This window comes from Atractosteus spatula, chromosome 19, assembly GCF_055471065.1.
Source record: "Atractosteus spatula isolate fAtrSpa1 chromosome 19, fAtrSpa1.hap1, whole genome shotgun sequence".
Classification (NCBI taxonomy): Eukaryota; Metazoa; Chordata; class Actinopteri; order Semionotiformes; family Lepisosteidae; genus Atractosteus; species Atractosteus spatula.
Window position 1 is genome coordinate 3,138,511 of NC_142724.1, and position 27,944 is coordinate 3,166,454.

The 27,944-nt window shown below is 50.5% G+C and overlaps 2 protein-coding genes across 4 annotated transcripts; both read right to left on the minus strand.

Annotated features, from left to right (window-relative positions):
* Window positions 1–580: 580 nt before the first annotated feature.
* Window positions 581–11,145, minus strand: npepl1 (aminopeptidase like 1). The gene is made up of 12 exons (XM_088937113.1): window positions 10,450–11,145; window positions 8,552–8,737; window positions 7,879–8,049; window positions 7,232–7,321; window positions 6,794–6,875; window positions 5,758–5,900; window positions 5,308–5,385; window positions 4,880–4,980; window positions 4,012–4,135; window positions 3,118–3,294; window positions 2,640–2,750; window positions 581–1,935 (listed from the first exon to the last, which is right to left on the minus strand). Exons 1-12 carry the CDS (start codon window positions 10,597–10,599, stop codon window positions 1,777–1,779), a joined length of 1,572 nt encoding a protein of 523 aa, XP_088793239.1. The 5' UTR covers window positions 10,600–11,145; the 3' UTR covers window positions 581–1,776.
* Window positions 11,146–13,503: 2,358 nt separating this feature from the next.
* On the minus strand, window positions 13,504–25,333 carry stx16 (syntaxin 16). Of its 3 annotated transcripts, none has more exons than XM_088937227.1 (8): window positions 24,874–25,333; window positions 19,738–19,845; window positions 19,185–19,325; window positions 18,386–18,548; window positions 17,307–17,398; window positions 16,634–16,777; window positions 16,112–16,192; window positions 13,504–15,856 (listed from the first exon to the last, which is right to left on the minus strand). In XM_088937227.1, exons 1-8 carry the CDS (start codon window positions 24,952–24,954, stop codon window positions 15,752–15,754), a joined length of 915 nt encoding a protein of 304 aa, XP_088793353.1. In that variant the 5' UTR covers window positions 24,955–25,333; the 3' UTR covers window positions 13,504–15,751. The 3 variants fall into 3 exon arrangements, with proteins under 3 accessions (XP_088793353.1, XP_088793352.1, XP_088793354.1); XM_088937226.1 differs by having other exon boundaries at window positions 24,826–25,326; XM_088937228.1 differs by having other exon boundaries at window positions 20,962–25,326.
* Window positions 25,334–27,944: the final 2,611 nt, after the last annotated feature.

The window sequence follows — 27,944 nt, forward strand, 5'->3', positions numbered from 1 at the left end:
ATTTTACCATGAAAGTTTGTTTTTTTTTATTTATAAAAACCCCAATGGATTGCTTCTAAACAACATGGGTGATTAATTATTGACACAGGTATTTATTGATGGGGAAATAAAAGGTATATTCACATTATTTTTGCTGACAATTCCCCTCAATCAAGGTTTCTGCTGCTAAAACATCAATGCTTTTGCGTCGTTTCTGTTTTATGTTTTTCGGATGCAATTTTTCAAGAACAAGATCAATTTTAAATTTCGAATTTGCCCCTTCGTTTTTAAGGGCTTTCTTTCTCATCACAGACCGAGGGATATGAGCAATTCTCAGCCGAGAACATAGCAATGTAAATACAATTTTCAAAACAAAGTTACCTGAAGACAAAATATTTAAACGTGTACCGTGAAAGCAGAGTAAAACCCCTTATGTGCACAAACATAAAATACCGGGCTGCACTTTAAGGGTAGATGAAGTGGGTTCCCTCCTACATGTAAAATGGGATCTTTTTTGGGGATTAAAAGCTCTACCTAAATGCAAATTTCATTTGTTTGCCTTACATTGTGAGTACAAAAAAAAACATAACAGACAATATGATTTCCAAATTTTACAAATTTTATTACCAAGGTCCTACTTTGCAATGATCACAGAGTATGCCATATGCAACATGAACTCTTTTTCTGTATCTTGTGTATCAGAAACACAAAAAAAAGAGGATACAGCTCTATTTTTCCCCATTTACTTTTCTTTAATTTTTGGATTTGGCATCAGTGTTTCAAAGAGATGCTCTTTGGGGTAAGTGAAGCATGACAGTACGTGTTGTCTGAACAAGTTTAATACAAAAGAAGCATTTTGCAACAGATGTTACATTGACTGACGGGGTCCTTTGCCTAAGCCCTCAGCACTAGTGGGAAATTGCTGCTCATTGCAGGAAAGCAAGCAGCATGTCTGTGGTTCTTACAAGGTCACTACAGACTTCCACCAGCACAGATCCTGAGACCACAGGAAATACAAAACAAAGCCAAACCACTTATCAACTGCAAAACTTTCTTTGTGATTTGATGTTTTAAAATTTGACTTACTTATATCAAGACGTTTTGCAAATCCCTAGTCCTGGAAATTTAAAACAGTCATGGTTTTCAATGAAGATGTAACTCTCAAATTCTCAACTGAACCACTTATTTTCCAGGGCTTAATTGCCAATCAGGATTGAAGTGACCTTTAGTCAGCAACTTGAAGATACCTACAAAGAGCTGAAGAAATGGATTTCTCCAGGACAAAAGTTGGAGACCTGCTATATTTTTGCCTATACTGCACATTTACTGGTGGTTATTAAATATCTTTTTAAAGCAGTGCAGCAGCTTACAAGAGACTGGCCCAATATACATTTACAGTGTGCCCTAGACACAAGAGATAATCACATTCCTCCCTTTGTCGACCACACCCAGTAAAACTTCACATTCGACAAATAAACAAATATCGCCAACAGGACATCATGGATGGGCAACCCTGGGTCTCCAAGGTTCTGCAACTGGTTAAGACTTAAAATACACAGGAGTCTCTGCTTCTCCTGAGTCCCAGGATCTCAAGGACTGAAGCTGCCCATCCCTGGCTTGGAAAACAAAAGAAGAATCAAAAGCGACAGGTAAGGATTATTTAGGTGTCTGTAGATTTCAGTCTGGATGTGCGAAGGTTCTGTGAAGAGACCGATCAGTGCAAGTTAGTAGAGTGGGACTCCCGCAGTGCGCTCCGGAGGAGGAGGGGGGCCCTGCCTGCTGCTGGTGGGGTGCGGTTTATACCAGCCTCCTCCTCTTGCAGTCGCGCTCCATCTGCTCAGGCCGGCCCCTGTCCTGGCCGCCCAGGGGGGACACCAGGTTGAGCAGGGGGTCCTCGGAGGCCTGCCCAAACAGGGCCAGAAGCAGGGCTACGCCAAACCCGGTGGCACGCTCTCCCTGCGGGCCACAGAGAAACCGGGCATCAGAGACTTCAGAGGCTGTGCCCTGCTGCGACACAGGCTTACGGTAACGGACAAAGCGCAGCAGACATGGACTACGGATGTCGCACGAGTCCCCGTAGGCACGGTCCCTAGGGGCTCCGAAGGAGGGAAACACTAGTGACTAACGAAACACGAGCTGAAACAACATGCTTGCGATCGACTCTAGGTGTTCCAGATCAATAATCACGCGCTATCTAGGCGATTCAAGTGAATCTAGATGCACTACAGCACTCAGTTTTATTCATTAAAGTTAACTAATGTAACTGATCAATACCCTTGAAGTGCTGAGGATGCCCTATAAAAATGATACATCGACAGCTTTTTACGTCTGAATCAACGCTGTTTTAAATAACACTGGAATCTGTGACGCTGCTGTGAAACCTGCTGATCCTGTTGCAGTGGAGTAAACAGCTCTAACAGCTGGAGTTTAAAACCTGCCGAGTGCGCCACCTAGAGGACAGGAGTCAGCAGAGCACAATTTGTAAATACAAACCGGATTATCCCAGGATGACATCTAGCTTTTACAAGCGACACAGTACTTGTCATTTTTTTCCCCCAGCCTGGACTCTTAATTGCTGAATTGAATTCATCACCACACTGGTCCAAATTCAGATTAATCCCGTGACAAAGCAGTGCACTTGTATTCACACTCACACTCACCGCGTGCACTGGGGACGCAATGTCCACGTGGACCCAGACCCCCGGCCAGTCGAAGCCCAGGTGCGAGCCGATAAACAGGCCTGCGCAGGAGCTCTGCGCGTTCTCGCGGTCCTGAGGAAAAACCAGCACAGAAAACCCTTAGAGTCACTTAGGAGGTCAAAGCCTTTTCAAGGAAGGATGAACACACAACGATTCCACAAAGCCCCCGTTTGCTGTAAGGAGCTACGGTGAAAAAGCCAGCTGTTGGAAGATTTGCAACAGTTCAACTTTATGCAGGTAAAACTAATACGCATGCAAAAAAACTAACATTTTAATGAATTAATATAAAATTTAATGTTGTGCATTGCCAAAGAGAAGCCAGGCTTTTAAAGTGGAAAAACCCAGTGATGCTCTCAGGAGGACTTGGGTTATTCCGGCACATACTGGAAAATTAACACCCCGTTTTTTATTTTTCGGCCTGGGACCCCGTTGCTCTCACCGCGACGGAGTTCTTCATGTCGGCCACGGCGGAGGTGAACTCGCTGAAGTGCAGCTCGGGGCAGTAGACCAGCGGGTGGGCCAGGTCCCCGCTGCTGCGTCCGGCCCGCACGCACGCCGCCTCCCACTCCTCGCTGTTCGTCATCACCGCCGCGTGGTACTTGCCCGTGGAGATCCCCTGGGCCGGCACAGCGCACGGGTACGTCAGCACAGAGCGGCACGCACCCCGCGTTCGGCCCCCCGGCCCCCGGCGCCCTCCGCCGTTAAGACGGACAGCACGGGGACACCGGGCGATAACTCGGGGTCCGATACGCCGACTTGTAGCAGACGGCGCTCAATGCCAAGTAAGAGAACAGCGATGGCCAACCCTGGTCCAGGAGGAGCCCTGTGTCTCCTGGCCTGTGCTCCGAATCACATTCATTCATTCATTCATTCAGGTTGTTCTCTACTCAGGTCCTGTCTGTACGTTCGCTCTCAGCCCCCAAAAAGGTCAAATGAGATTTGCAATGGATTGTAACTGCACCAATTTCTCAGACTCAAAACTACTCTCATTCAAGGTGTGCTGCCTGAAATGTCCATCCAACGGGACCTCTACAGAAGGGAAAAACAAAGGTGTAGAAAGGTTTTTCTTTCTAATCCACACGCAATGATCTCACTTCTAAACACAACAGCAGAAACTAGTGACCGGAGCTGCACTCCAGATTATAAAAACCCCATGAAAAAATGCTCGACAGTTTACAGGACGATGCGCTGCGTGGCGTGTTTTCTTGGGTCTTTTTTTGCCACAAAGCCAGTTTCGAATCCTCGCTGAGCCGCGCCGCGCCGCCTGGCGCCCCCCTACACTGTGACGGCGTTACCACGGAGACGGGGAAACCGGAAGCGGGAGGGGCCCCACCTGCGCCCCCGTGAGCGTGGCCATGTCCAGGATGATGTCCGCCGCCAGGTCCCTGCTGGCGTAGGCTACGCCGTCCGACAGCACCAGCCGGCCCTCCGCGTCCGTGTTGTTGATCTCCACCGTCCTGGGGGGGGGGGGCACAAGCCGACAGCGGACGGTCACCGCACACGCCGGCCACCGGGTGTCGCCGCTACTCGGTGCTCTCTCGGCTGATCACAGCCGCGCGCCAGCTTGGCCATTTATTGCGGCGCTGCCGACAGCCCACGCCCGGCTTCAGCTTCGGCGTACGAGCGGGCTCGCACGGGCTCGCACGGGCTCGCACGGGCTGATCGGCCTTCTCTCGCCTGCAGCCTCTCCTGTGTTCTTGCCAGATGCCTGCAGCCAGCCTGGCCTCACTGCAGGCTAAAAGTCACGCACAGACAGACAGCCAGCCAGCCAGCCAGGAGCCCAACAACCCCCTTCTCCCACCTGTTATCCCTTGTAAAACCGTGGAGCGCAGTGGGCCGATAGCACAGCCTGGCTCCAAACTGGCATCTCCCAGGGCTACAGGACTAGCACTGTCCTCTTACCACAGGACCGTGACGGACAACAGCAGCAAAACCCACTAAGCCCTCGCTGCCCTGCAGATTGAGCCATCTCCATATTTATGAGCAGCGGGGTCTTTTTTTAAGCCCCGACTAGGTTCTGTGTGTTTCCAACACTTCGCCAGACAGAGGAGACGCACAGACAGGGGAGCAGAGTTTAAACCACTTGACATGCGTGTGTTTTTATGGCTCTCCAGCAGGGCAATGTGCACAACAGCCTGCAGCTGGCAAGAACGCTGGCACGGCTGCGGAGCAGAGCGAGGGGGTAGGGGGAGTGCCCTTACTTTCCGGAGTAGAGGGTGTGGATGTCATCGGGTCGCGTGGCGTTCGGGCCCACCGAGTTCTCCGCCAGGCAGAACACCGCGTGCAGGTTGTCCTTGAAGCCCTGTGGGGGGGCGGACAGACATCAGCCGTCAGGTCAAAGGGGCGAGCCATCAAATCGATCAAGGCCAGGTAGGTAACCCGAGTTTGAAATCCCAGAGGGACACAAACACACCCAACACCACGGGAACAGCACGAGCACCATCAGGGGAACAGACTGACGTTACTGGTGAGGGTTCTGTCAGTGAAGTGGGACCAGGGCTGGAGGCCAATAGAACTGAAGTATCCGTCTTTTGTTAAGGAATGTGTGCAGTGCCCCCGCCAGCCAAAAAAGCCCTGTGACATAAACCTAAATAAATTACATAAATGCATGACAAACAGTAGGACCCACCTGTTTCACAGCTGCTCTGAAGGCTCCCAGAACAGCAGCAGCACCCCCACAGTCCCTCTTCATCCCCGGCATGGTGGTCTGGAAGGCAAAGAGCAGGATCAGCCAGGAATTCTGCCAGTCTCTTCCCCTCCTCCAGCCCCGCCCCCAGCCCCGCCCCAGAAACTCCATCAGCTTCTTCCCTCCTCAAGCTCCGCCCCCAGCCCCACCCCCAGACACTCCTTCAGCTTCTTCCCTCCTCCAGCCCCGCCCCCCAGTCCCTCTGCCATTCTCTTCCCCTCCACCAGCCCTGCCCCCCAGCCATTCTTTCCCCTCCTCCCGCCCCCAGAACTCCCTACTCTAGCCCCGCCCCCAGACCATCTGCCAATCTCTTCCTCTCCTCCTGCCCCGCCCCCAGACCCTATTCCAGTCTCCCCCCCCACCGCAGAACACAGACCACTGCATTCCTCCCACCTTTCCCTTGATGCTGAGGCCGCCCGTGTCATAGACGATCCCCTTCCCCACCCAGGCGATGGTCTGTGTGGCGCCCTCTGGAGTGTGAGAGAGAACTGCCAGGGCAGGGGGGTACTCAGCCGCCTTCCCCACGCCGTAGATCCCTGTCAATCAAAGAAAAGAAACACGGACTCGCTCGCTGTCGACCACATGCTCAACGCATAGCAGCACAGTGCATTTTGGAATACATACAGTATAAACTGCAGGCTCCTATACTCAAGTAGGGCCCTGTGAAATGCAAATCACAGACTCTGCATTTCCTGTCATCTCAAGGGTAAAAGTATAATTTTCATGGGAAATACCTGCATGATTAATAAAAGGCTCATGTTCCAGTACTACGAAAAACGGCTACTTAGAGGTTGGGAATCTGATGGCGGTGGCACCCACTGCCGACCAGAGCACAGCTGAGCTGCCCACAGTTGCCCTTTGCCGCTGATGTCTTGCCCTCGGGGTTCTGTGCTGACATCACCTTGGACACGGCTGCTCATGAAACATGAGCATGCTGAGCTGTCTTGGTCACTAAAGCTCCTGCCCCAACAGCAGCCATGCCAGGCTATAATTACAGGCAACCAGGACAGTCCAGCAATCTCATGCAAGACACTTAGCAAGCTAGAATGTTATTTTCCTAATAAGGCCTAAGCCACACCTGTGTAAAAGCCACTGGTGTCCCTAATTTACCTAGTCTTTTGTCCACTATCTGTAACTACCTGTGCACAAACCATCAGGAAACAGTTTTGCACCACTAAAGCCCCCATCAAATGCACAGTGCAGGGTAAGAGCAAAACAGCTGACAGTCGCTACGGTTGTGAAACTTCCTGTCTGCGTTTTCGCCCATCTGGCAAGCGCCCGGCAAAGAGGAAGTGGCTTGTGCCTGAATCCAGGTGGTTCTGCATTTCTGCGGTGAACACAAAGCCACACAAAGCCTACCAAGGAGAACAGCGACTGGGATCTTGAGCTCACGCCCCAATAAAAGGGGGGAGGGCATTCCCTCCCTTACCTCCGAATCCCTTCTCCCTGAGCTCCTCTCCGCGGATGATCACAGGAACGATCCGCAGCTCGTTACCTACTGCCTTGATCTCCTGCAGTGGGGGGGGGGGGGGAAGAAAACGGTGAGAAGGGAGATACTGATACAGCTATAAAGGAAAACAAAATGGGCGCCCCAGCAAATTGATCCATTTTCAGCATCTACAAGTTACAGGCAGTCAGTACCACATATATAGCTCCTCTGCCAAATAACACCATGCTATGGACAGCTATTACGAGCGCTAAGCAGTGGGGTATGTGATAAGGGGGTGAGTATATAGAAGGACAACAATATACTGAGTAATTTACCTGCACATCTGTCTATGATGACTACAAGCCACGGCAGGCTGGGGACTCTAGAGCAGCTCACACACCTAGCGTGCCCCCACGTGTGAGCAGACTCCGCTCTTACCTCCAGGAAGTGATCCGTGTTCATCTCGTTGCAGGGCGTGTCCACGATGCGCGCGGCCAGCCGCACGCCGTCCGCCGTGCTGGACAGGCACTGGAGAGGGGGAGGGAGCACGGGGCAGCGGTCAGTCACGCGACACAGCAGCGTGGGAAACATGCAGTGACGTTAAAACGACCCGGGCTCCCTGAACTGGCTTCATCCCTCTGCTCTCCTCCCCACTGAGAGCTGGTGTGTGTGGGGGAGCGGACTGGCGCATCATCCAGGTGGGGCTGCACACTGGTGGCGGCGGTGGGATTTCTCACCACCTGTAAAGCGCTCCGAGTGGTGTCCAGAAAAGCGCTATGTAAGTGTAAGTAATTAATTCTTAGTAATTAATTAATTCATTATATTCCAGAACCCCACAGGGAAAGGAAAACGCATGACTTGGAGCCTGAATATTACGTTCCGGATCAACAGAGAAGCAGAGGACTGTAACTCTTCTATGGGGACCTGCATTCAAATCGGGGAAGAAAGGACCTTCCAAACAAGTACAAGCAGAGGTCTAATGCACAAATAATGATTTCAGCTGAGGCCGCAAGTCAGTCACTGAACGCTCAGGCACACAAGGGATCGGTGACAGGTGGCACCCCTCTGTCCAGCAGGCAGCTCACCTCCAGGGTGCCGAGATCCAGCGGCCCGTTGTCCTCGCCCACCGTCACGAACTCCACGACCACCAGCCGCTTGTCCGCCCTGCGGGAGGCGCTGGAGCGGCGCGAGAAGAGAGGGAAGGCGCGGGCGACGGCGCAGGCCGAGGCGAACACCTCCGAGCGCTCGCACACCACCTGCGGGGGAGACGGGCACGGCGGCCGGCGGCGTCAGACCCCAGCCGGGGCGTCGCACCGCGCGGGCAAGAGAAACGGGCAGGTGTCGCGAGAGGAACGGCGAAAACCCGAAACACAGAGACGAAGGGCAAACAAGCAAAGAGCGACGCCAACAAGAGATGCAGACAGAGGGAAGGCCGAACTAGAGAAAGGTCACAAACGAAGGGGGGGGCCATTCTTGAGCCCATCTTGCTCACACGGTTGACCCCTCATAACCGATCCATGGATCTATCCATCCGCTTCTTGGAGGATCCCAAGGAACTGGCACGAGCTGAGCGGCTCCTGACCTCGGCAGACCTTTCAGGGCCTCCCGATCCCTGTGACCCTCGGCTCGGAGAGTAAACGTCGCCTGGATGAGCGAGACCCACCCCGAGGCGCAAACCGCCGGGGGGGGAGCGGCAGCGAGAGGGGCGCGGGGTCACCGCGGGAGAGACGCAGACAGAGGGAGAGAGGGAGAACTCACCACGATGCAGCGACTGGCGCCCCCCGGCAGGCAGCTGCGCACCAGGCGGGTGAGGAAGTGGGCGGCGGAGGGGCTGTTGTGCCGGCTGACGCGGGAGGGCAGGGCCGCCACGCTGGCGTAGCTCAGGTACAGCGGGCAGCTGTCCGTGGGGTTGGGGTTCAAGGCGCTGAGAGCCGACTGCCAGGTCTGCACGGGGTCCGGGGTAGAGGGTGGGGTGGGAGGCGGATGGGGAAAAAACATCACAGTATCACGGCCTTGAGCGTTAAAACAGCCAAAACTGCAAAATCAAGACCCTGCTGGCCCGAACAGAGAAGACCGCGAGGGGGACCCGATACAAGGATTCAAAATATTCCAAGGCGCTGACAAAAATCAACCCAGCAGACATCTTCAGAGCAAGCAGCGCAAGACAGGTCAGCAACGACGAGGAAGTGCTTTTAAAAGCCCAGAGCACAACGCCCATCTTTACTCAAAGGGTTGCGGGAGCAGGGAACAAGCTACCCAGCCGTGTGGGTGGAGCGGATACCCAGGTTTCTTTCCAGGAACGGCTGGATGGGTTGCTCTGCTGAGCCGGATGCGTCGAGGAGGTGGGACTCTGGAGGAGCACTTATCACTGCACCTTGATCTCAGACGCATGGCCTGGGTACAGCGATCCTTCCCTGCTAACCCTCGTCCCAGCTGAGCGCGCGGAAAGAGAGACATTTCCCCCCAAATGCACAGAAACCACTACCTCCACCCTCTTCCAGGCGATCAGTAGGGATCTGTTAACCAGGACATAATGAGGAAAGCAGGCCCCGTCAGGTAACTAAATTAGACCGATTCAGCCCTTCACAGGTGGACTGGAAAAAATGTGAGAGGTAGCGTTTTTAACACTTTGCCCAGTTCCCTCCCATTCGATTGTGGGTCTCTATTTGCGACACAAAATAAATCTGAATAAAGATTTTTAAAACGGAATCCGAGTCACCGTTCCTCTTCGAGGGCTGCGGTTGGTCATTTTGCTGCTAACTAAAGACGTGGGAGTTGGCTGAGATCTGCAATGATTCTACCAACAAAAAAAAAAAGTTTCCTGTGATACACAGCGCAGAGATTAAACCAAAACAGAAAAACATATTTGTGAATGAAACAATTAATTTCAACCAAAGCCAGCACACCATTTCTGATCTTAACTGGATGGACACTTTACAGGAAAAAGGTCTGATTTCAGAGCAAACTGACCAATTCCATTTTTTTATTCAGACAGTAGCACCTTAGACGAACTGCACATGTGATGCTACAGTAATTTCATTTATATTACGGTACATATCTGTCCATGCAAATTTGCTCCACCTGAAGTTTAAATAAGCGGCAGACTAAATGAACCACTAGACTTTAAAATCTGACAGCAGACACAAATTCTCCCGAGTTCGATTTTAAAAGGCGAAAAGGATAATTGTGCGTTTGTACATGTTAAAAACTACAGTCACAGTTAGCCATCTGATGTTATTGACGAAATGCAAAGCGTTTTAAAAAAAATACAGTACTGAAAAAAACACCCCACGACACTCCAACTACAATGTGTAGGTGGACGGATTTTGATTTGTAATTTTATTGCTAACTTGCCTAGTAGACGCCTGTGCAAAATGAAAAAAACAAAACCAACTAAAATCTCAGTCATGTGTTAAAATACAAGTCTCATCTCCATTCGCCAGTCTTTCCGGCAATAACATCTAGCACATCGGGTCCAGGGCATTTTGGACCGGCGGTTCTGACTTATTTCCGCGACGAGACTGAGGGGCAATATCGCCGCTGTTGCACTTTGATACCGCAGCGAAAGTGAGGAGAGAAAGCTCGAATTTTTTTTGCAGCGGTTTAATGACCCACTTGCAATCATCCGCACTGGGCTCATCTTAAAGGGCCTTTACCTCTTTGGAGACGGAGGGCTGCAGTTTCCCCTTCACCTCAGCCCAGGTAACCTGCTGCAGGTTGGCCAGCCGGCCCACGACCAACACCGGTCGGCTCTGGGGCTCCGAGTCGCCCGCTGCCGCCTTGAACTCCAGCACGACGTTCGCCATCTTTGCGCCGAGACAGGAGGAGGGAGGGAGGGGGGCAGGAGGGCGCTGCGTCGTGACCTCCGCTCGGGTCTCTCCCCCGTCCCAGGGTGCCCCTCTCTCGCGAGCGCGAGCCGCCTGCCGCCGCTCCTAGAGGCGCGATAGAGGCCTTCCACCCGCAATCCGGCCGGCGGCCATGTTGGGCAGGTGGGAGGGTGTCAGCCGCTCGCCTGGAACAGGAGCCGCAGGGCCTTCCCAGGCATAATTCCGACAACAGGCAGGAGGACGGAAGGCACACGGGACAGCGATAACGATTTAGAATTAGTTGTAACAAACCGCTCGAGCGAGCTGGGTTTAGATATTTTGAAAATATAAAATGCTCCTGCAGCAGGATTCTCTCCAGATAATTAAGGAAAACGGCTATGAAGGAGTCATTTCAGTAGGGGCAGTGGGCTCATTGATCTTAAGTAATGCGAGCAGACATTAGTCCTTAAGGGCTGACCGCTTTTCTCCTTCACCGAGAGAGCGGCGCTTAGCTTCAGCTGAGGTTTGACAGAGGAAGTCGTCTTTGCACGTCTGCCGGAAGGAGAGGAAGTCTGGCAACACTTTGCGATTCCTGCATTACCTTAAAGCAAATCTGTTATTTAGGCACAGAGCTTTTTACTTGTCGTGTTGAAACTCTTGACAGGTTAATCGGAGGTCTTCTGTCGATGCGCTAGTTTGCCGTTCGGGGCGTGATGCATTATGGTAATTGAAGTTTTCCAAGTCAGCCCTTTTGTACCGTAATTTCACAAAAGAACAGATACACGACTCTACACAATATCGGAACATTCTCTGTAGCCCATAATGTGATCTCCATTGACACAAATGAAAAAAGCAAATTTATTTTTTTTCAGTCCAGTCGGGTTCACAATGGTTTATAATATGCACCAATTATATTGCATGATTTTCTGTATTCCGCCTTCTGTAACTCCTCTCACTTTCCCAGACACAAGGACCACCAAAAGATCTTCAAACTGCATTATATACCTCGTCACAAAAAAAATCACTTAACGAAAGAAATGAATACAGTAGTTTTCAGAGGAATGAAAATGTGCTCAACACACAGCCTTCCTACAGAACACAGGACGGGTCGATAGCTTTACAGTTTTGACGAGGGAGGCACTATCTAGTGTTGCTTCACAGCAGAAACAAATCAAAATGAACACGCCGTTTAAAAAAAAAACAGAGCTCCTGTTTACTGCTGCACAGCGACACCAGGCACAGCAACTGGACTGGGGCAACGGACTCCAGTTGTTACCCTTCCCAGATCCAAATCAGAACGCCCAAGCCCGTCTCTGGTCCGACCCAAGACCGCGTTCAGAGTCGGTGTGTTAGACGAAGGTAAAGAAAGGACAAGTAGATTTTTTTTTTTTTTAATTTCAGCAGGTTTTAAAATTTATTTACATTTTGTATATAGAAGTAAAAACAGTCTGCACATCAGCATGTATTGTTCACGGAAATGTCAGTGACTGGGTGACAACGTCCCGCGTGAGGGGGCAGCGTGCAGCCAAAAGGCTGGTGCGTTCTGCACTCATGATTAAAGCTTTTCTCGGCTCAGGGTTGGCCACACCTCTGCACAAACAGGAGACGCCCCAAGCCCTGCGCAACAATACATTATTGGTCGGGGTGGGTAGAACTGGTTTTCAACATGCACACGTAGAATTACAGAGCACAGGCTAGGCTGGGCTGGCCCAGACCTTAAAAACCTCCCCCAGTGGCTTGCATCTGGAAGGCAGTCAGGCCTCGTTCGCTGGAACAAGAAGCCGAGGGAGTCGAGTCAGGGCTGGCAGCTGGGAGAGCACAGGCTGGGCAGGGTGGGGGTTAGTGGGGCCCAGCGCCCCGGTCAGCCTGCGACAGCCGTGACCCGCTGTACGGCAGCGACGCCGCAGGGACGCCCAGCGGAGATCCGGAGATCGGTGCTCGCCCGGGAAGCGAGAGGACCCTGGCCGGTCTCACCCCCGGCAAGAGCCCCGACACTTCGGGAGTTCTGGCTGCTGCTGCTGCTGCTGCTGCTGCTGCTGCTGGGCCGGCTCGGCTCGGCTCGGAACCAGCGATGTCTGAGCTTTGGGGTACCCCCCGCACTTGGAGCGAGTGCCTGTAGGTGGTCGTGCCACTCCGGACCACCTGGGAGAGGGCCCAGGGAGGCCAGGTCAGGGCTGGACACACTAACCCCCACCCTGCCCAGGTAGCGCTCTCCCAGCTACCAGCCACTGCTTGCGAAAAATCTAGCTGGTGATGCCCTGGCTCCAACCCGCAACATCTGGGCCACGGGGTTCTCCCTGCACTCCGACCTGGTGCCTACAGTACGAGCCACTCGGGAGCTCCCACGTCCCTCGTTTTCTACTTTAATTTAAAAAAAAAATAAAATAAAAAGGACTGAACCGTACCCTCGTCAGAAGACGTGGATCTCGGACAATGCATCGTCTCGAGAGCCTTAACTTACTTAGCCATCTTTTTATGTCTATATATAAAAAAAGTGCATCTGGTGACATTCACAAACCTCCAGAGTACAAGAACTCCGCTGACAAACAGCAACACAGGGACACAAAGAGCTTGCTTGAGCAGAACGAGACAACACCATGGTCAAAGATGCAATCAACTGCACTGCACTGCACTGCACTGTTCACAAGGGGAGGTGACAAGCTGAAGCTGGGAACTCTGATCTGTTAATGGAATCTTACCATCTTAACCACAGTTTATACATCCTCAGTTGCCAAGTTCTTTGATACAGAAAACACTTTTGAGAGAAACTGGAGGGAAAAACAGATCAGAAGGTAACTTTGATATAAGCCGCAATATGTTTGGAAAACGCACCTGTCACACAGTAACCGTACAAATAAGTGTCTCTAGAATACAGTACTTTAGAGCCTGTTGATGAACAATGTAGTTAAGTACATCAGGGGTGAGTTTACTTGTAAATAGTGTTTCTCTTTCAAGAAAGAAGAACAATGCTCAAATACAGATTAAAATAAAAATCTCTCTCAACATCAGGCCCTGTGCTTGTTTACACGTTGGTTTTCACTTGATCACAGACATCAAAAACAAAAAGTCTCTGTTTACATTATTTTCTTGACTTTTTAAACCTCAAATAAATAGATTATATTATCTGTAGAAGAGCACGCAGACTTGCCAAGCAGAATCCACTCGCTCTCAGAATCTCTGTGCAAGTGGCAGCTGGTTGCTGTGGAGATGCTGAAGTGGGAGGGGCACCTGGACAGCCAGGACCAAAGGCATTGAGCAGGTTAAAAAAAAAAAAAGTGCAGGGGAGGCAGAGCCAGGCATGACAAGGCCAAGCAACCTGAAGGCATGTTTTACAAGGCAGACACATTAATTTACTACCAGCAAGAGGGTCAACCCATGGGAAACAACTGTGCAAAATAACAAAAGGTTCCTGAATCCCATCTCTTCTCATACCTAGTTTGCTATTCGGTCCCTTGATTTCAGATTTCTCAATTAGATATTTTCTTTCTTAAACCCTAAATTCCAGTACAAGAGCATCCTCAGGAAACTGGTGCCAAGAAACAGAAAACAGAACTTCATGTGCCCCAGGTGTATTCTGTTTAATAAACCCCTAGAGCTGTATGAACAGTTCAGTAGGTGACCGGTTAATTATGCACACACATTGGCCAGAAACACGCTGAATTATACGGCCCAACGCTGTGCCCAGCATTCTAGGCACATAATCACTGAAACAAAATACTTATTCGTTTAAGAGACTTCTGGAAACCATTTGGTAAGGGTTAGTGCTGAAATCTAACCCTTTTCAAAAATCTAAAAACCACTGAACAAGTCAATAGGTTAATTAAAATGTTGCACCAGCAGTTTAAAGCTGAAAACCAAGACGGACAAACTGAGAAACAACGTATGTAGCAGAAAGCATGAGAAGGATGCGGGCACGTGTCATGCTACAGCACCGCCAGTGGCAGGAGCAAGCAAGGCAGGCAGGCCAACTGGACACGACGGCAAAGAAGCAAAACGACCAAACAAACATCAAAACGAAAAGCAAGAGAAAGCACCAAGTGCCCGCCAATTACAGATCCAACACATCCCTCCACAAGACAACGTCCGAGACAAAAACTGCGACACATTTACCCACTCCGAGAGGCCCATACCCAAGCCGATCACCCACAGAGAGAGAAACCCAGTCAGGGGTGGACGACTTTCCAAGACCTGGGCGGAACCAGTACCACCAACCCAGCTGGGGCTCATATTTGGAGCAAAGCGTAGAAATAAAAAGAAGGACTTGAGTAATAGAACAGCAATCAGGATTCAAAAAAAAGATAAAGAAATCGCCCCCAGCCCTGCTGGGCCAGATCCAGGCAGGAAAGGCAGGGCATTTATTCTCCCACTTTGCCTCCTCTCCCTGTGCTGCCTAGAGTGTCCACTGGCCACCCACGTCCTCGACGCAGCATGGAGATGGGTCAAGCAGGCAACCCGCACGCCGAGAAGGAAAGGATCCTCTTTATTTTTCATCTCGGGCTCCGCTCTGAATAACATGGTTAATTATTCGCCTGCTTGGTGCAGATTTATGTGCCGTCTCTACTCACTGAATACCAAAAGCCCCCTGTAAAACCAGCTGAGACAACTCCAGGACTAGGGCCACAGGCCACCTCCCCTGTCTGCCACAGAGCCAACGTTGCCACTAACGATTCACAGATTCCATCTGAGAATTTGCTTTGTTTTCTTTCAGAACAGGGTCTGTTTGTATTGTTTTTAGATTGTAGTGTTAGCCACTGGAACCTGTGCATCTCTCCACCCTAGTGAGGAGGGTGATGAAACTTCGTTCCACTTCATGGTTCAAGCAACGCACACGGCAGAGCTGCTGTAGCTAGGAGTCACAGACAGGGGGCAGCAACGGTTCTGCTTGCTCTAAAGCAGTCAAGCAGTTGCCAGAGAAAGCAGAGAAAGCGAAGGGGCAATGTGTGTATATACAGTACGTACTGGAAAGATCCCCTCTCTAACTGGGAGCATGCAGGACACATTCCTGGGACTACAGCATCGATGGTGTGCCAACAGAATCTTAGTCTGGGTGTACATACATTCCACAAGGCGGCCACAAGGGGGGAGTGAGGGCTGGGCCGTCGTCTCGCACGCGCACGCACACGTACACACACACATAAACCACACGGCCAGATTACGTGAACTTGACCCCAATTAGAACAAGGATAAGGATGACGACGAGGACGAAGAGGATTAAAATGACGAGCATCTTGCGGTTCTTCTTTTGGTACTGCTCGGCCTGGAAAGAGAGGAAACGACAAAAAGGATCTTATTTGGAAAAAAAACAACTTTTTAATCCCTGTTGGTTAAAAAAACAGCTCTTTATTGATTAATAAGCCATTATATTAATTAAGGAATTATTTTTACCCAAGAGCTTCTGTGGAATGGATCAGGACTTGGAAATCATTTCAATGATTTGGAAACCAGTGTCCCAGATATCTATTTGCCAACCCACAAAATCAGTTTTCGCCTCCTTCCATTTTCATGACTTTACCTTCTGGAGTTGTTTTAATCCATCATCTGTTTTGACACACGCTTGTTCCACGTTGAAGTCGATCCTGTCCAGCACCGTACCCTGCAGAGAGAGGAGATTCAGCACCAGAGTCTGCACCTGGCCCTACAGCACGGCCCTGTGACATTTCGCTAACACAGACTAACACAGGCACGGGTTTGTTTAAAGTAAAGTGAAAGTCTTAAGGCGTGACAGACGGGTAACCTTTAAGAAACAGCTGAATGAGAACCTTGGATTGTAAGGCGACTTGTAATCCAACAAGCATGTCAAATAGCCTGCCTTATGGCCTTATGCACAATAAACTATTCAATAATCTAACACTTTTATCTAGGTGAACAAAGTCTGCAGTGTTAATATTAACCAAAGCTACGTACTCATATGATGTTGCCTAGAGTCATAGACACACTCTAGATTAACATCAAATAGGCAAAACTTCTACACACAACAGTTAAGATTGTTTCAGTTCTGTCCCAGGGTTCTGACAGGGCCTTCAGGGGAGCTGACCTGCTCCACCACCATCCCAGCCAGATCCCGGAAGATCTCGTTGAGGTCGGAGATCGACTGGATGATCTGCCGGATCTCCCTCTCCCTCTCCTCCACCAGCATGGTGTTCTGTTCAACCAGGGCCAGCTGGTCGTCCGTGAAGCCCTGGGAAGAGGGACAGGAGACGGAGTGAGAGCGGGGAGAGGGAGGACAGTGGACAGCCACATGGGCTCACAGCCGGGTAAGACTGGGGGGTTACAGACGAGGAGAAGGAGAAGCTCTCCGAGGAGAAGGAGCGAGATCAAATAGTGTTTTATGTGCACAGCCACACAACACGACAGTCTGGTTATTACAGGCCAGACTGCATAAATTTGAGGTGCTTCTAAAGTTATGAGGCCTACTTAGACGACTGAATCATGCAAACTTTGAATCACAGAGCAAGTATCTGGTTCACATTCAAGAACAGGAAGATGAGAAGCACAATCCCATATATGATGGTGGACCCCAGAGGGCGTCACTTTTCCAGGTGTGCGAAAGGCGTTGTGCCTGCATGCCCTCTGGTGCACAAATTCTGTTGACTCCACCCGCACGGGTATCACTGCGCCGTCAGCGGAACAGGGCGGCTAACCTTTCATGAGCACATTACACATAAAGGACGTCTCCAGGCAAGATTCAAACGTCACTGAAGGCTCACCCGGTCATACAGCGTGGTGTCGTCGTCGTCTTCCACAAGAGGACCCGACGTGTCGAAGAAGTGCTTGGACCTCTCCTCCCGGTTCTTCATTCCTGGAGACACCACAAACTCACTCAGCACAGTTTCTGGGCTTACTCCTGGCAAGGGTCACAGTAAACCCAAGCCTATTCCTGAAGCACGAGGTGCCAGAGGGGACTTCCCCCAGGACGGGACACCAGCGCATCGCAGGACAGAGACTTTGATCTCTTAGTGACGACAATTAAGCAAGCCTGCAGTATTTTGGGATGTGGGAGGAAACATGGAGCATCTGCTGAAACCCTGTGCAAACAGGAAAAGATGCAGGAAACATACAGAAGACACCGCTGCCTGAATTTGCACCCCAGACCAAAGGAACTCCGAGACAGCAGCAGTAATTGCCGCACTAAGAAGAAATAATGAATTTTGTTCATCACTCCATTTAATTTTGCTGATCTCTGCATAGGAACAGGGATGGCAGATACGAGGGCTGTCTGTGAGAATGTGTGAGAGGGTATACAGAAGTAGAGACTATATTATAGAAAAAAAGCGCCGTCCTTCGAATGAGACGTAAAAAACCACCGACTCTCTGTGGTCGTTAAAAATCTCAGGATGTTTCTCAAAAAGAGTAAGGGTTTTAACCCCAGTATCCTGGCTAAATTTCCCCTCTGGCCTTTCCCAATCATGTTCTCCTAATAATCTCCATCTATGAACTGGTTTCATCACTCTGGTCTCCTCCCCACTGAGAGCTGGTGTGTGGGGAGTGTACTGATGCGGTCTGGCTGCTGTCACATCATCCAGGTGGGGGCTACACATTGGTGGTATGGGTGGGATGTAAAGCGCTTTGAGTGGAATGTCCAGAAAAGCACTATATAAGTGCAATTACTATTATCAATATTATTGTAATAATAATAATATTGCAAGTGCATGACCCACGGTTTTGCAAGCTGAAGCACAGAAACCACTGGTGACAGAGAAACAGAATATAGTGCTGATGAATGAAAGAGCGAGACCAGGCTGGACCGGGCCAGGCTGGGTCGGGCCCAGGGGACCGCGCCACTCACGTTTGAGGTAGCTGGACTGCGTGTGGCGGAAGCTGGTGGAGAGGTCCTGCAGGCTCTGCGCCAGCGAGGAGACGACGTTCTTCAGCAGCCGCTCCTCCTGCTCTGTGCAGTGCCCGCGCCGCCGCTGCAGGCCCGCCACCGCGCGCTGGCACCGGTGGAACATCTGTGGGGCAAGAGGGGAGCAGCGAAGGAAAGGGAAGACCATGAGTGTTTACCCAACAGCATGCCCTGTCTCTCCTGCGCAGTCTGCGTGGACAATAGGGCCCACAGGGTGGAGGGCTCTTCAGGCCCGAGTTCATGCTGGTTTAGGAGCTGAACAGACTAAGAGTACACGACCTCCCCTTCCTGGACAGGACACTGGTCCATCACAGGGTTACCCCCCCAGCAATGCTGGCACCCCTCCTACAGAGGAAAGGAGTGCTGGGACCTCTGCTCCCAATTCTTCACTCCTAGAGATGCCACAGACACGCTCAGCGCAGCACAGAGCGCAAGAAAACAACAGCGGCAGCAATGTCTACAAAAAAATTGCAGTATCCATCCTTCCAGTACCAGAAAACCACAGATTCCTGATAATTCAGTTTCAAGGCCATTAGAGTTTGAGCAAATTAGAAAGGTGTATAGTAATGGGGCTGCCACACTGTTAAGAGTACAGATTTTGATCATAGTATGAAAAGTAAACTGTATGTACAATTACCAACCATTCCTGTTTAATGAAGCCTGACACCTGAGTGATCTCCCCAAGATCTCAGCCTAAGTGATCCTCTGCTTGCCAGTCTACAAACTGCACGGCGATCCTCACCTGCGTGATCTCCTGCGTGGTGATTTCAATGGCATGCTCCTCCTCGCAGCTGTCGTCCAGCGTGGGCCGGTTCATGTGCTTGTCGTGCAGACTGGCCAGCTCCTTCATCTTCTGTCGGATGCGAGTGATGTCATACTGGATCTGTGGGTACCAGCAATGTCCAGTATGGGTAAAGCAACATGTCAGGAGACGGCAGGGGTACCTCCTCTGTTCACTGCGGCATGAGTCACCAGAAAAGCACGTTCTTATACAGCTGTGGTTTGCAAAACTTTTTGTTCCAATAGCAAGAAATTATTTTTAATTTTTTCTTTACGCCATTGAAAGTGTTCACATGTGAAAATTTCACCAAGATGTGCTACAGGCTTGACAGGCTTGAAAGGCCTGGGAAAGGTGGTGATTGCAAACAATTACACAAGTTGCTTTAGTTAAAAACTAATTAGCTAAACAAAAAAAAATGAGGACCAGATTTTGGGCACGCCCAGCTGAAGAGTCTGATTCGATCCTGAAGAAGCCCCCAGAACTCTTGTGGGTTTTTTTTCCAAGTCGTTCTCACCTCATCCACTCCATCCACCCACTTGGGGGGCAACCTCTTGGTGACCCCAATGGCGGCCTCTGGGTCCAGACTGATGCCCGACACCAGCGCCATTCGGTCATCGGCGAGCTGGGACACAAACAGGGAGAGAGCGGAGCTCAGCAGGAGAGAGGGAGAAGGAAGTGTGCATCTTAATAACCTGCCATCCGCCCATTACCTGCACCACCACTTATTTCTGTAAAGGGCTGCAAAACACAAAATCAATCAGGTCTTTTCTGTGTGTGTCTTGTACATATGGGGCCCATGGAGCACACTGTGAAAGGGATGCCAGCTTACCACGGGATGCACAGACACAAATAGGGACAATTTAGAGACCCAAGTAACCAACCCGACATGTTTTTAAAAGGAGCGAAAGGGAACCCGAAGAAAAGGCACACAAATCAGGGAAAAGCATGCAAATACCACACAGAACGCTCCTCAAGCTAGACTCAAACACAGAACCAAAGAGCTGTGCGATAGCAGCACCAGCCACCACCATTTCACCCTGCTCTCAATAAAGGCTTAAACCGCTTTGACATGGACTGATTACACAAGTGATGAGAGCTTAACAACCAACGTCATGTTGTTCAAGTCAGTAAACAAATGGGTGCTTGCAGCTACGTCACTGGAGTTGAACTCATTTTAAATCGCCGCTCAAGTGTGTACTGCACAGGCACCTCGTGCTAATCTGCTCCGGATTCCTTATAGCTGTGGTGTGTTATTGCCAGCTGGCAACTGAGTTTTTTTGATGTATTGATGTTGTCCCCATGTTCAAGTCCGGGTGCTCTGGTTTCCTCCCACGCTCCAAAGACACTCTGGGAGGCTAACTGGTTTCTGGGTCCCTGGTGTGGGTGCGTGCGTGCAATTATGTCCAGGGTGTACCCCGCCTTGAGGCCGCTGCTTGCAGAGATAGGCTCCAGCACCCCTGCAACCCTGAATTGGAAGAAGCGGATAGACCATGGGTGGATAATGTTGATGCTGCCTTAATCTTAGCTGTCTGGTGTTTGAGAAGAGAAGGTCACTGCTGAACCAGTGGCTAATGCAAGCAGATGATGTTGCTTAAATACCATTAAATAATATGAAAGTATGGTGTGTGAGACATGCCCTGGTTCCTTCATTTACGGGTTTACAAGATGGAAAAAAAAAACTTTCCTGAAGACGCCGAGTGTGGAATCAAAGGAGGAGAAAAAGGTGATTGGACAGTACCTCATCCAGCTCCTGGGGTGATTGGCAGATCCCAGCAGAGCCCCATCCAATGAGAAGAGCAAGAGGCAAGAAGGACAGCAGAGTGAGAGCGGGCTGCGCTGCGTCGATCTGTCACCATCGCAACGCGCGGCGTGCACATCCCAGCATCCCCCACACCCCCAGCGTGAAGCCGCCACCCTCATCAGCAGAGCACGAAGCGGGCAGCTGAGGAATCCAGCCCTCCTTCGACAGCGCCCTTCCGAAGCTCCGCGCCCACCCTCTCCTCCCTCTCTAACACACAGCGCACGCGGGCAGGGAAGAGCTGTCTGGGTCAGTGTGCGCATGCGCAGACGGAGAACAAGTCACTGCAAAGCTGGTTTTGCCAGCCATTCCTTTTGTGGCCATACTTTTGCAGGACCGTAAATGGGACAAGAAAACGCCTTTAGGGGTGGACTTCTGGTAGCACAGTATCAGCATTTTTGACCTTGTTTTTTTTTTGCAATTTGGCTTGGGGTACAGGCGTGGTCACCAGACATCACAGCACTGTCTCAGACAGCCCTGTACCGAAGCTCAGTGGGCACAGACATGCAGAGAAAGAGAGAGAGAGCAAAACTGACGTAGACAGGCAGGCACCAGGGGATGGGGTAGAGGGGAGAAGTTAATAATTAATGACTTAATTTGTTCGGCAGCCTCCAGTGGAAAGTCTCTCTCTCTCCCAGGTCTCCTGACCTCCGGGAGGCTGCAGTACCCAGTGAATCAGGAAAAGGGTGAAGGGGATTGTGAAAAGTACTCAGCAGACTTAAACTAGAGCGAGGGTTTTTTTTGTGAACTACATGGATTAACAAAGTAGACAGTAACGGACAGTATTAACTTAATCCTATCTGGAAGGCATCTACTAATGCTGCCCAGCAGAAACATTCATTAACTCTCTTGACTGCTCAGTGAATGAGTGCAGCTCAGGCGATTCTGTCTAGTCCCCAGTCCTGCGACTAATTTACACACAGATATTCCACTACTTCTTCTGTGCTCTGTAGCCTCCAACTTGATACAGTGTCTGCTTAAATTCCTTTTTGAGATCAGACATACCCGTTGGATTTTTCAGTGTCTGCTTTGTTGATCGAACATCTGACCAACACCAGAACGCGCCTGCAACAAAAGCTCTAGACCAGGAGTCCCCCCCTCCTGGGCCTGGAGGTCCAGTTTAACTTCAGGTTTTCTAGGTCTCTTTCAGCACCAGGCCCTAACCAGCTGGGAGAACCTGTTCAACGGGTCCAGTCAAGCCAAGAATTCAGGCTGATTCAGGCTGTAGGAGTCAGACTAGAAACGTGAAGGCACTCCAGGACCAGAGTTTGAGGATCACTGCTTTAGGTCAAACATCACTCCATTTATTCTGCTTATATTGGTGGAGCTTGTTTCAATGACAGAGGGTTTTCAAAGCATGTCAATTAAACTCCCAAAACCAGATGCTGCCTCTGTCAGGCCTTTATCGGCAAATCATCCAGAAATAAGGCCAAGATCAACAAGAGAATCAGCCTCCCTCACAACGACAATAAAATTGACGTCCCCCTTCAAAACAATCACTGTCTTTCTGGTTGATTCTACGCCATTACATTAATATTCCTGCTATCAGTCTTTCAAAGAGGTCAACAACAATTTCATCTTCATCGCTGTACGTGCTGTAGAGAAGTGGGAAAAATGTCCATGAGAAAGGAAACTCAAGGGTGGAATTCATCTCGGGAAGCAGCCATTAAGAGCTTGGCTTTAGGAAAGCAGGTCAGACTGAAATAACAGGAGGGCAAGCGTGCGTCGGTCTGCGTCTGTGTATTAAAATCAGGCATGATGAGAAAGCAGACTGCACAGATAGGGTCTGCCTATGGCCTCCCACCTCATTACTGATGAGAGGCCTGGACGCCACAGAACAGACACAAGCAGCCACCCTCGGAGCAACAGTGAGTACGGCCTGTCAGTCTGACTCACTACCATGCTACAATATCGCAGGACCCCTTTATGCAGCTGACATCAAAACGGGAACTACGGAGAGTGGTCACATTTTATAGTCATCCTCTGTTCAGCATGTTTTTGGCTCCAATTTAGAAAAGCTGACCTCGCCATTCGAGAAGGCTGACTAAGTTACTTAGCTCTTCCCCCCCAATTTTTTCTCTGAGCTCCTCGGCACTTTGTGGGAATGTGTGGTCGACTTTCACAATAAAGCACACTGTGGCGCAGTCAGCTGGTGAAACTGCCTGACCAAAGACCTTGACCCCGCTCTGAGTCGCAGGAGGGGAAGGCGAATGTAGGAGCTGCTCAGCATGCATTCATATGAATTCCATTATGGAGCAGAAGACACAGCATTTCAAATGCCTGTTGGTTCAGACAGATGGCCGAGAACGAGCACAGGCAGGTCCCTTAAGCCCCACAGCACACGATCTGGACCACAGCTCTGTGAACACTGAGACCCACGACAGCAAATTAAAGAAATTAAAAGAGCTGCCGATATTTTCTTGTTTGGGGACCTGCTTTGTAGACAAAACAGCACTGCAGGAGAGGCTGTGCCCTATGCGAGGAGACCAAACCAATATCACAGGTCCAGAACGAGGAGGGAAGGAGAAAGGACAGAGGACAGAATCTGTACTCTGCGCACGCATACGGGAGGCAACAGCATCAGAGCACAAGAAGATAAACAAGTCTTTCATCAGTCTCCCTCAATGTCGAGGAGCACAGAACTGTCGGAGTACAGAGGCACAGCGATAGGAGACAGACGCTGTGTGCCATCCAGCAGCAGGGAGCTGCTGGCAGAGCAGACCACCACAGTACAAGCACAAAGGGGCATCGTATCACGCCAGCGATCAAGGGCACAGGCCAGGCCAGGCATGCGCAGAGCTCACTGTGTAGCACACTGTGCAAGAAACACAACACCAGTCCAAGCAACATGCAGCACAGGCAAGGAAACCAACAACCCAGGCAACATGACAAGAAGCATCACAGGACTGCACAGGGTACAGCTTACGACAGGTTCATCTCCTGTCAACTTCAGACTTCTGACTGCAAAGCCGAGGTGTATAAACCCAAACACCTTACACAGCACCGCCTTCTCCGAGTAGCAGTTTTGATCCAGTCATGTGCTGAACCACTTAACTACCATCTTATTACCAACAGCTGTTTAAGAGCTATACTAACACCTGCTCTTCCGTCAGCAAACTTTGTGATCTCCCGGGATCTGGACTTCCCCGCTTCGAGGCACTAAACGTCTCCAAGGAGAAGGGACCGAGGGAGTAACATGACTTTCCCTATATTCAGGATACCCCAAAAAGCGCCGGACTTCATTCGCCGGCGCCACGACGGGCCTTTCACGTCGACAGGTTGAAGGGAGCGCCGGGGCAGGTCTGCATTACGGCCTCGTTTAGCGAGGGACACCACAGACCTGGAGGCCGGGGGACAGTGTTGTGCCGCATAGTCTGTCCAGGGGTTCAGCTTCACGGTGAACAGCAGCCTTTTGCAAAACGGCTTGCGCTACAGATCATGCCGTGCGTTACTAGACAGAACCTCTGGTTTCAGAGTGAAAACATGCAGACGACAGACGGGTGTTAATCGCCAGCATGAACGAGGCCCCAACACACACACACTTGCAAACGTGCAACGTACTGTACGGCGTTTACGTTAGCAATGGTGACATGCCGCAGGGACCGAAGCGTAATAAGCCAACACACACTTAACACGCAACAATCTCCCCCCTCCCCAACATGCACGATCTTTCCACGCATCCCCCACGACACTTAGAAAATAAAATGTCAAAATAAAGAAACCGTCACACACGGGAGAAAAACAAACAAACAAACAAACAAACACAAAACCCAAATGTCAAACGGTCAGGATGAGGAGACTCACCGCAGCATTGCTACGTGTGCTCAAAGGACGGGGGTCGAAAGTACTCACTTGCTCAGCCAATATTTGTCGGTTTTGGATGGCATTGTTCCGCATTAGCAAGAAGGCATCAGTCAGACGCCTGGTTGCCATGGCTCCGCGCACAGTAATTAAAACCTGCGAGCCGCCTGCGAGCCGAAAAGCACAGGCAGCCGCGGAGCAGGAGGCTGGCTCAGGTAGGAGCTAACCCCCGAGACGGGCTTGCCGGAAAGCCGACACGGACAGGAGAACAGCCCCCTCCAGCCTCGCCGAGGACAACAGTGAGGCCGTCTCTAGACTGCCATGATACTCCCCCAGTTCAATATCAGGGGGGGGGGAGGCCAAGCCAAGCCAAGCAGCGAGGATATTAAATGTTGCGGTCTAGTCGGAGACCATCGCGGGCGCTAAATCTAACCCACGCACGACGAAACGTAAACACCACCAGTGCGCAAACTACTCCACTTCCTGTCTCTGTCCCCCGTCTCCTCCGCTGCGGGCATCCGCAGGAAACAGGCTCGGCACAGTCCAGGTTTATGTGCCATAACCGAGTTTTTCTTCGCCTCGGTAATTCTCGGAAGAGGTTTCGTCTGTTTCCGTCACACAGAGGGCCATACCGTATAGTAACTGTAGTAGACACAAGCGCAGGGTCACCCAGCAGGGTGTGGCCTGTCCCGTTCGTAGCATGAAAGCAGTGCACTGCAGAGCAATGCATCCTAACACTTATATAGTGCTTTTCTGGACACTCCACTCAAAGCGCTTTACAGGTAATGGGGAACCCCACTACCACCACCAGTGTGCAGCCCCACCTGGATGATGCCAATGGAAGATTTGGACAGGACAACCTGGGATTTTTAATGACCACAGAGAGTCAGAATCTCAGTTTTATACCTCATCTGAAGGAAAGTGTGTTTCTTACAGTATAGTGTCCCCATCACTGTACTGGGGCATTAGAACCCACACAGACTGCAGGGTGAGCACCCCCTGCTGGCCCCACTAACACCTCTTCCAGCAGCAACCTTAGTTTTCCCAGGAGGTCTCCCATCCAGGTACTGGCCAGGCTCACACCTGCTGAGCTCCAGTGGGGCTGCCAGTTGGAAGTTGCAGGGTAAATAGGCTGCCAGCAAAACAGTTTGGCATGTAAAATGAGCATCTGGGCTTACGTCAGAAGCAGTCTTTAGGGTTCAGAATTCGTACCAGGGAGGCTGTGGGCTCGAATCCAGGCTGAGAGATGGCTGTTGTACCCGTGAGCTGCTCCAGGAGAATCACCCAGCTGTGTGCATCGGTGCAGATGTGAGGGGCTGTGGACAAAACCCCATTTTAAACAGCACCCCCCTGGAAGGATTAAAATATGTATTCCTAGATTAACTCAATCATAAAAATGTTCGATTATCTATGTGAGAAAATGTCACATTACACTATCAATAGCAAAAAAAAAGTTTAACGCTACAGGTGAAAGAAAAACCATATTGAATTTTGAATGCGTCCTTGGAACGACAACAGAAGCTGTGTCAAGGCTCATAAAGCTGCTCACCAAAAAATTTCCAAGGACTGGAGACAGCAATCAACCGACAGAGCGCCATCTAGTGGCGTGGATGTCTGTTATTCCTACATTACACACGTCGGACGCTAGAGGGCGGAGAAGATCTACTTTTCTAAAAGTTTGTTTCTTTCAAACATAACGATGAAGGAAGAAATTTGCAATCACCGATGATCGCCCAGTTCTTCAGGAATTAAACCCTTCGCATACAATGTTGATGTTTACCGACACCTATGTAAGTCTTTGGGACAGTATTTATACTTTCTAGTACTAATCACACAATTAACCTTTAGATACACCTATGAACAAACAAGTTATTTTGTTTCTGAACGCCTTTTTTTTTTCTTTTTTCAGTCAGTTGCAGCGTTGGCTGGAAATAAACTGATGCGTGTTTGTGGATCTTTGAAGGAATCGCAGAAGACAGCCGCAATAAAACTGGAAAGTGATGCGCGCCAGAGTGCAAATTGCAGAATTGAGTCAGCGCGGTTCTTCGTGGGTCTTTTCAACGCCGTGATCTGGACAGTGTGATGAATGAAGCAAACATCGGAGGGGGATTCTGTTCAATATTGTATGAGCGTTGTGGTTAAAACGGGTCCCGACTGCAAGGGATGTCATGGGATTAAAAAAACTGAATGTCTTTATTGCTGAATGGAGACGCCCCTGAGGAGTTTTACAAAAGCACCTGAAATCCCGGATGCAGCGGAGTGACAGAGGATGCAGGATAATTTTCCGACAAGTGAAACTAGGATCTAAAGACACAAGTACAAGTCTCTACACAAAAGCGTTGCGCGTGTCTGAAACAAACTGCTCAGACTTGTTTCTGCCACCGATCCTCTGGGATCTCGGAAGAAATGCGCGATGGAGAGGCTCGGGTTGGTAAACGCCTGGCGGTTCAACGAGAAAGCGCTCGGTCCCGGTGATCTGTCGTTTGCAACCCTTCGTACATGCCCGTGCGCGGGTTCCTGAAAGGAGCACCCTTCACAGGGATCTGATCCCAGCGCGACACCAGTGCGCTCACACGCCTGCTGCGCCGCAGCACATCCGGCAGGCCTGTCGCTTCCAGAGCACGCTTCGTCTGGGTCGTGCCCGCGTCTCCCTTCCAGGCTGTAGAGCAATCAAGAAAAACAGCTACCTCCACACTTCAGTGAGATAATAACACCTCAGGCAGGAAAAGGAAATAAATAAGATCGCTTTATTAGCCCTATACAATTTCTTGCATTAGGAATTTTGTCTTTTCGCAGACCCCAGCTTGCTCTCCATGAGACACACAGACAGGGAGAGAGAAGCCTGGGGTCAGAGCGCAGGGTCAGCCATTGTACAGCACCCCTGGAGCAGTTGGGGGTGAAGGGCCTTGCTCAGGGGCCCTACGGAGTAGGATTCCTCTGCCAGCCGCGGGATTTGAACCGGCAACCTTCCAGCCACAGGCTCAGATCCTGCTGTTAAGTAGTTGCAGTCTAATGACGTTAATAGGTAGAGTAATTTGTTTTTTGGGGGGTGAGGGATTTCAAACAAAACTGTTATTCTTTTGTAATAGTAACAGGAAGAAAAGAAAGAGCCTGAATTGCAG

Coding starts and splice junctions, on each gene's coding strand:
- npepl1 (XM_088937113.1), bottom strand. CDS start 10,599: ATGGCGAACGTCGTGCTGGAGTTCAAGGCGGCAGCGGGCGACTCGGAG. Junction 8,738..10,449: donor AGCCCTCCGTCTCCAAAGAG/GTAAAGGCCCTT, acceptor GACCCCGTGCAG/ACCTGGCAGTCGGCTCTCAG. Junction 4,981..5,307: donor TCAGAGCAGCTGTGAAACAG/GTGGGTCCTACT, acceptor GCCCCCCCACAG/GGCTTCAAGGACAACCTGCA.
- stx16 (XM_088937226.1), bottom strand. CDS start 24,954: ATGGCAACCAGGCGTCTGACTGATGCCTTCTTGCTAATGCGGAACAAT. Junction 19,326..19,737: donor GGGTGGATGGAGTGGATGAG/GTGAGAACGACT, acceptor TGGTACCCACAG/ATCCAGTATGACATCACTCG. Junction 18,549..19,184: donor CCACGCAGGAGATCACGCAG/GTGAGGATCGCC, acceptor CTTGCCCCACAG/ATGTTCCACCGGTGCCAGCG.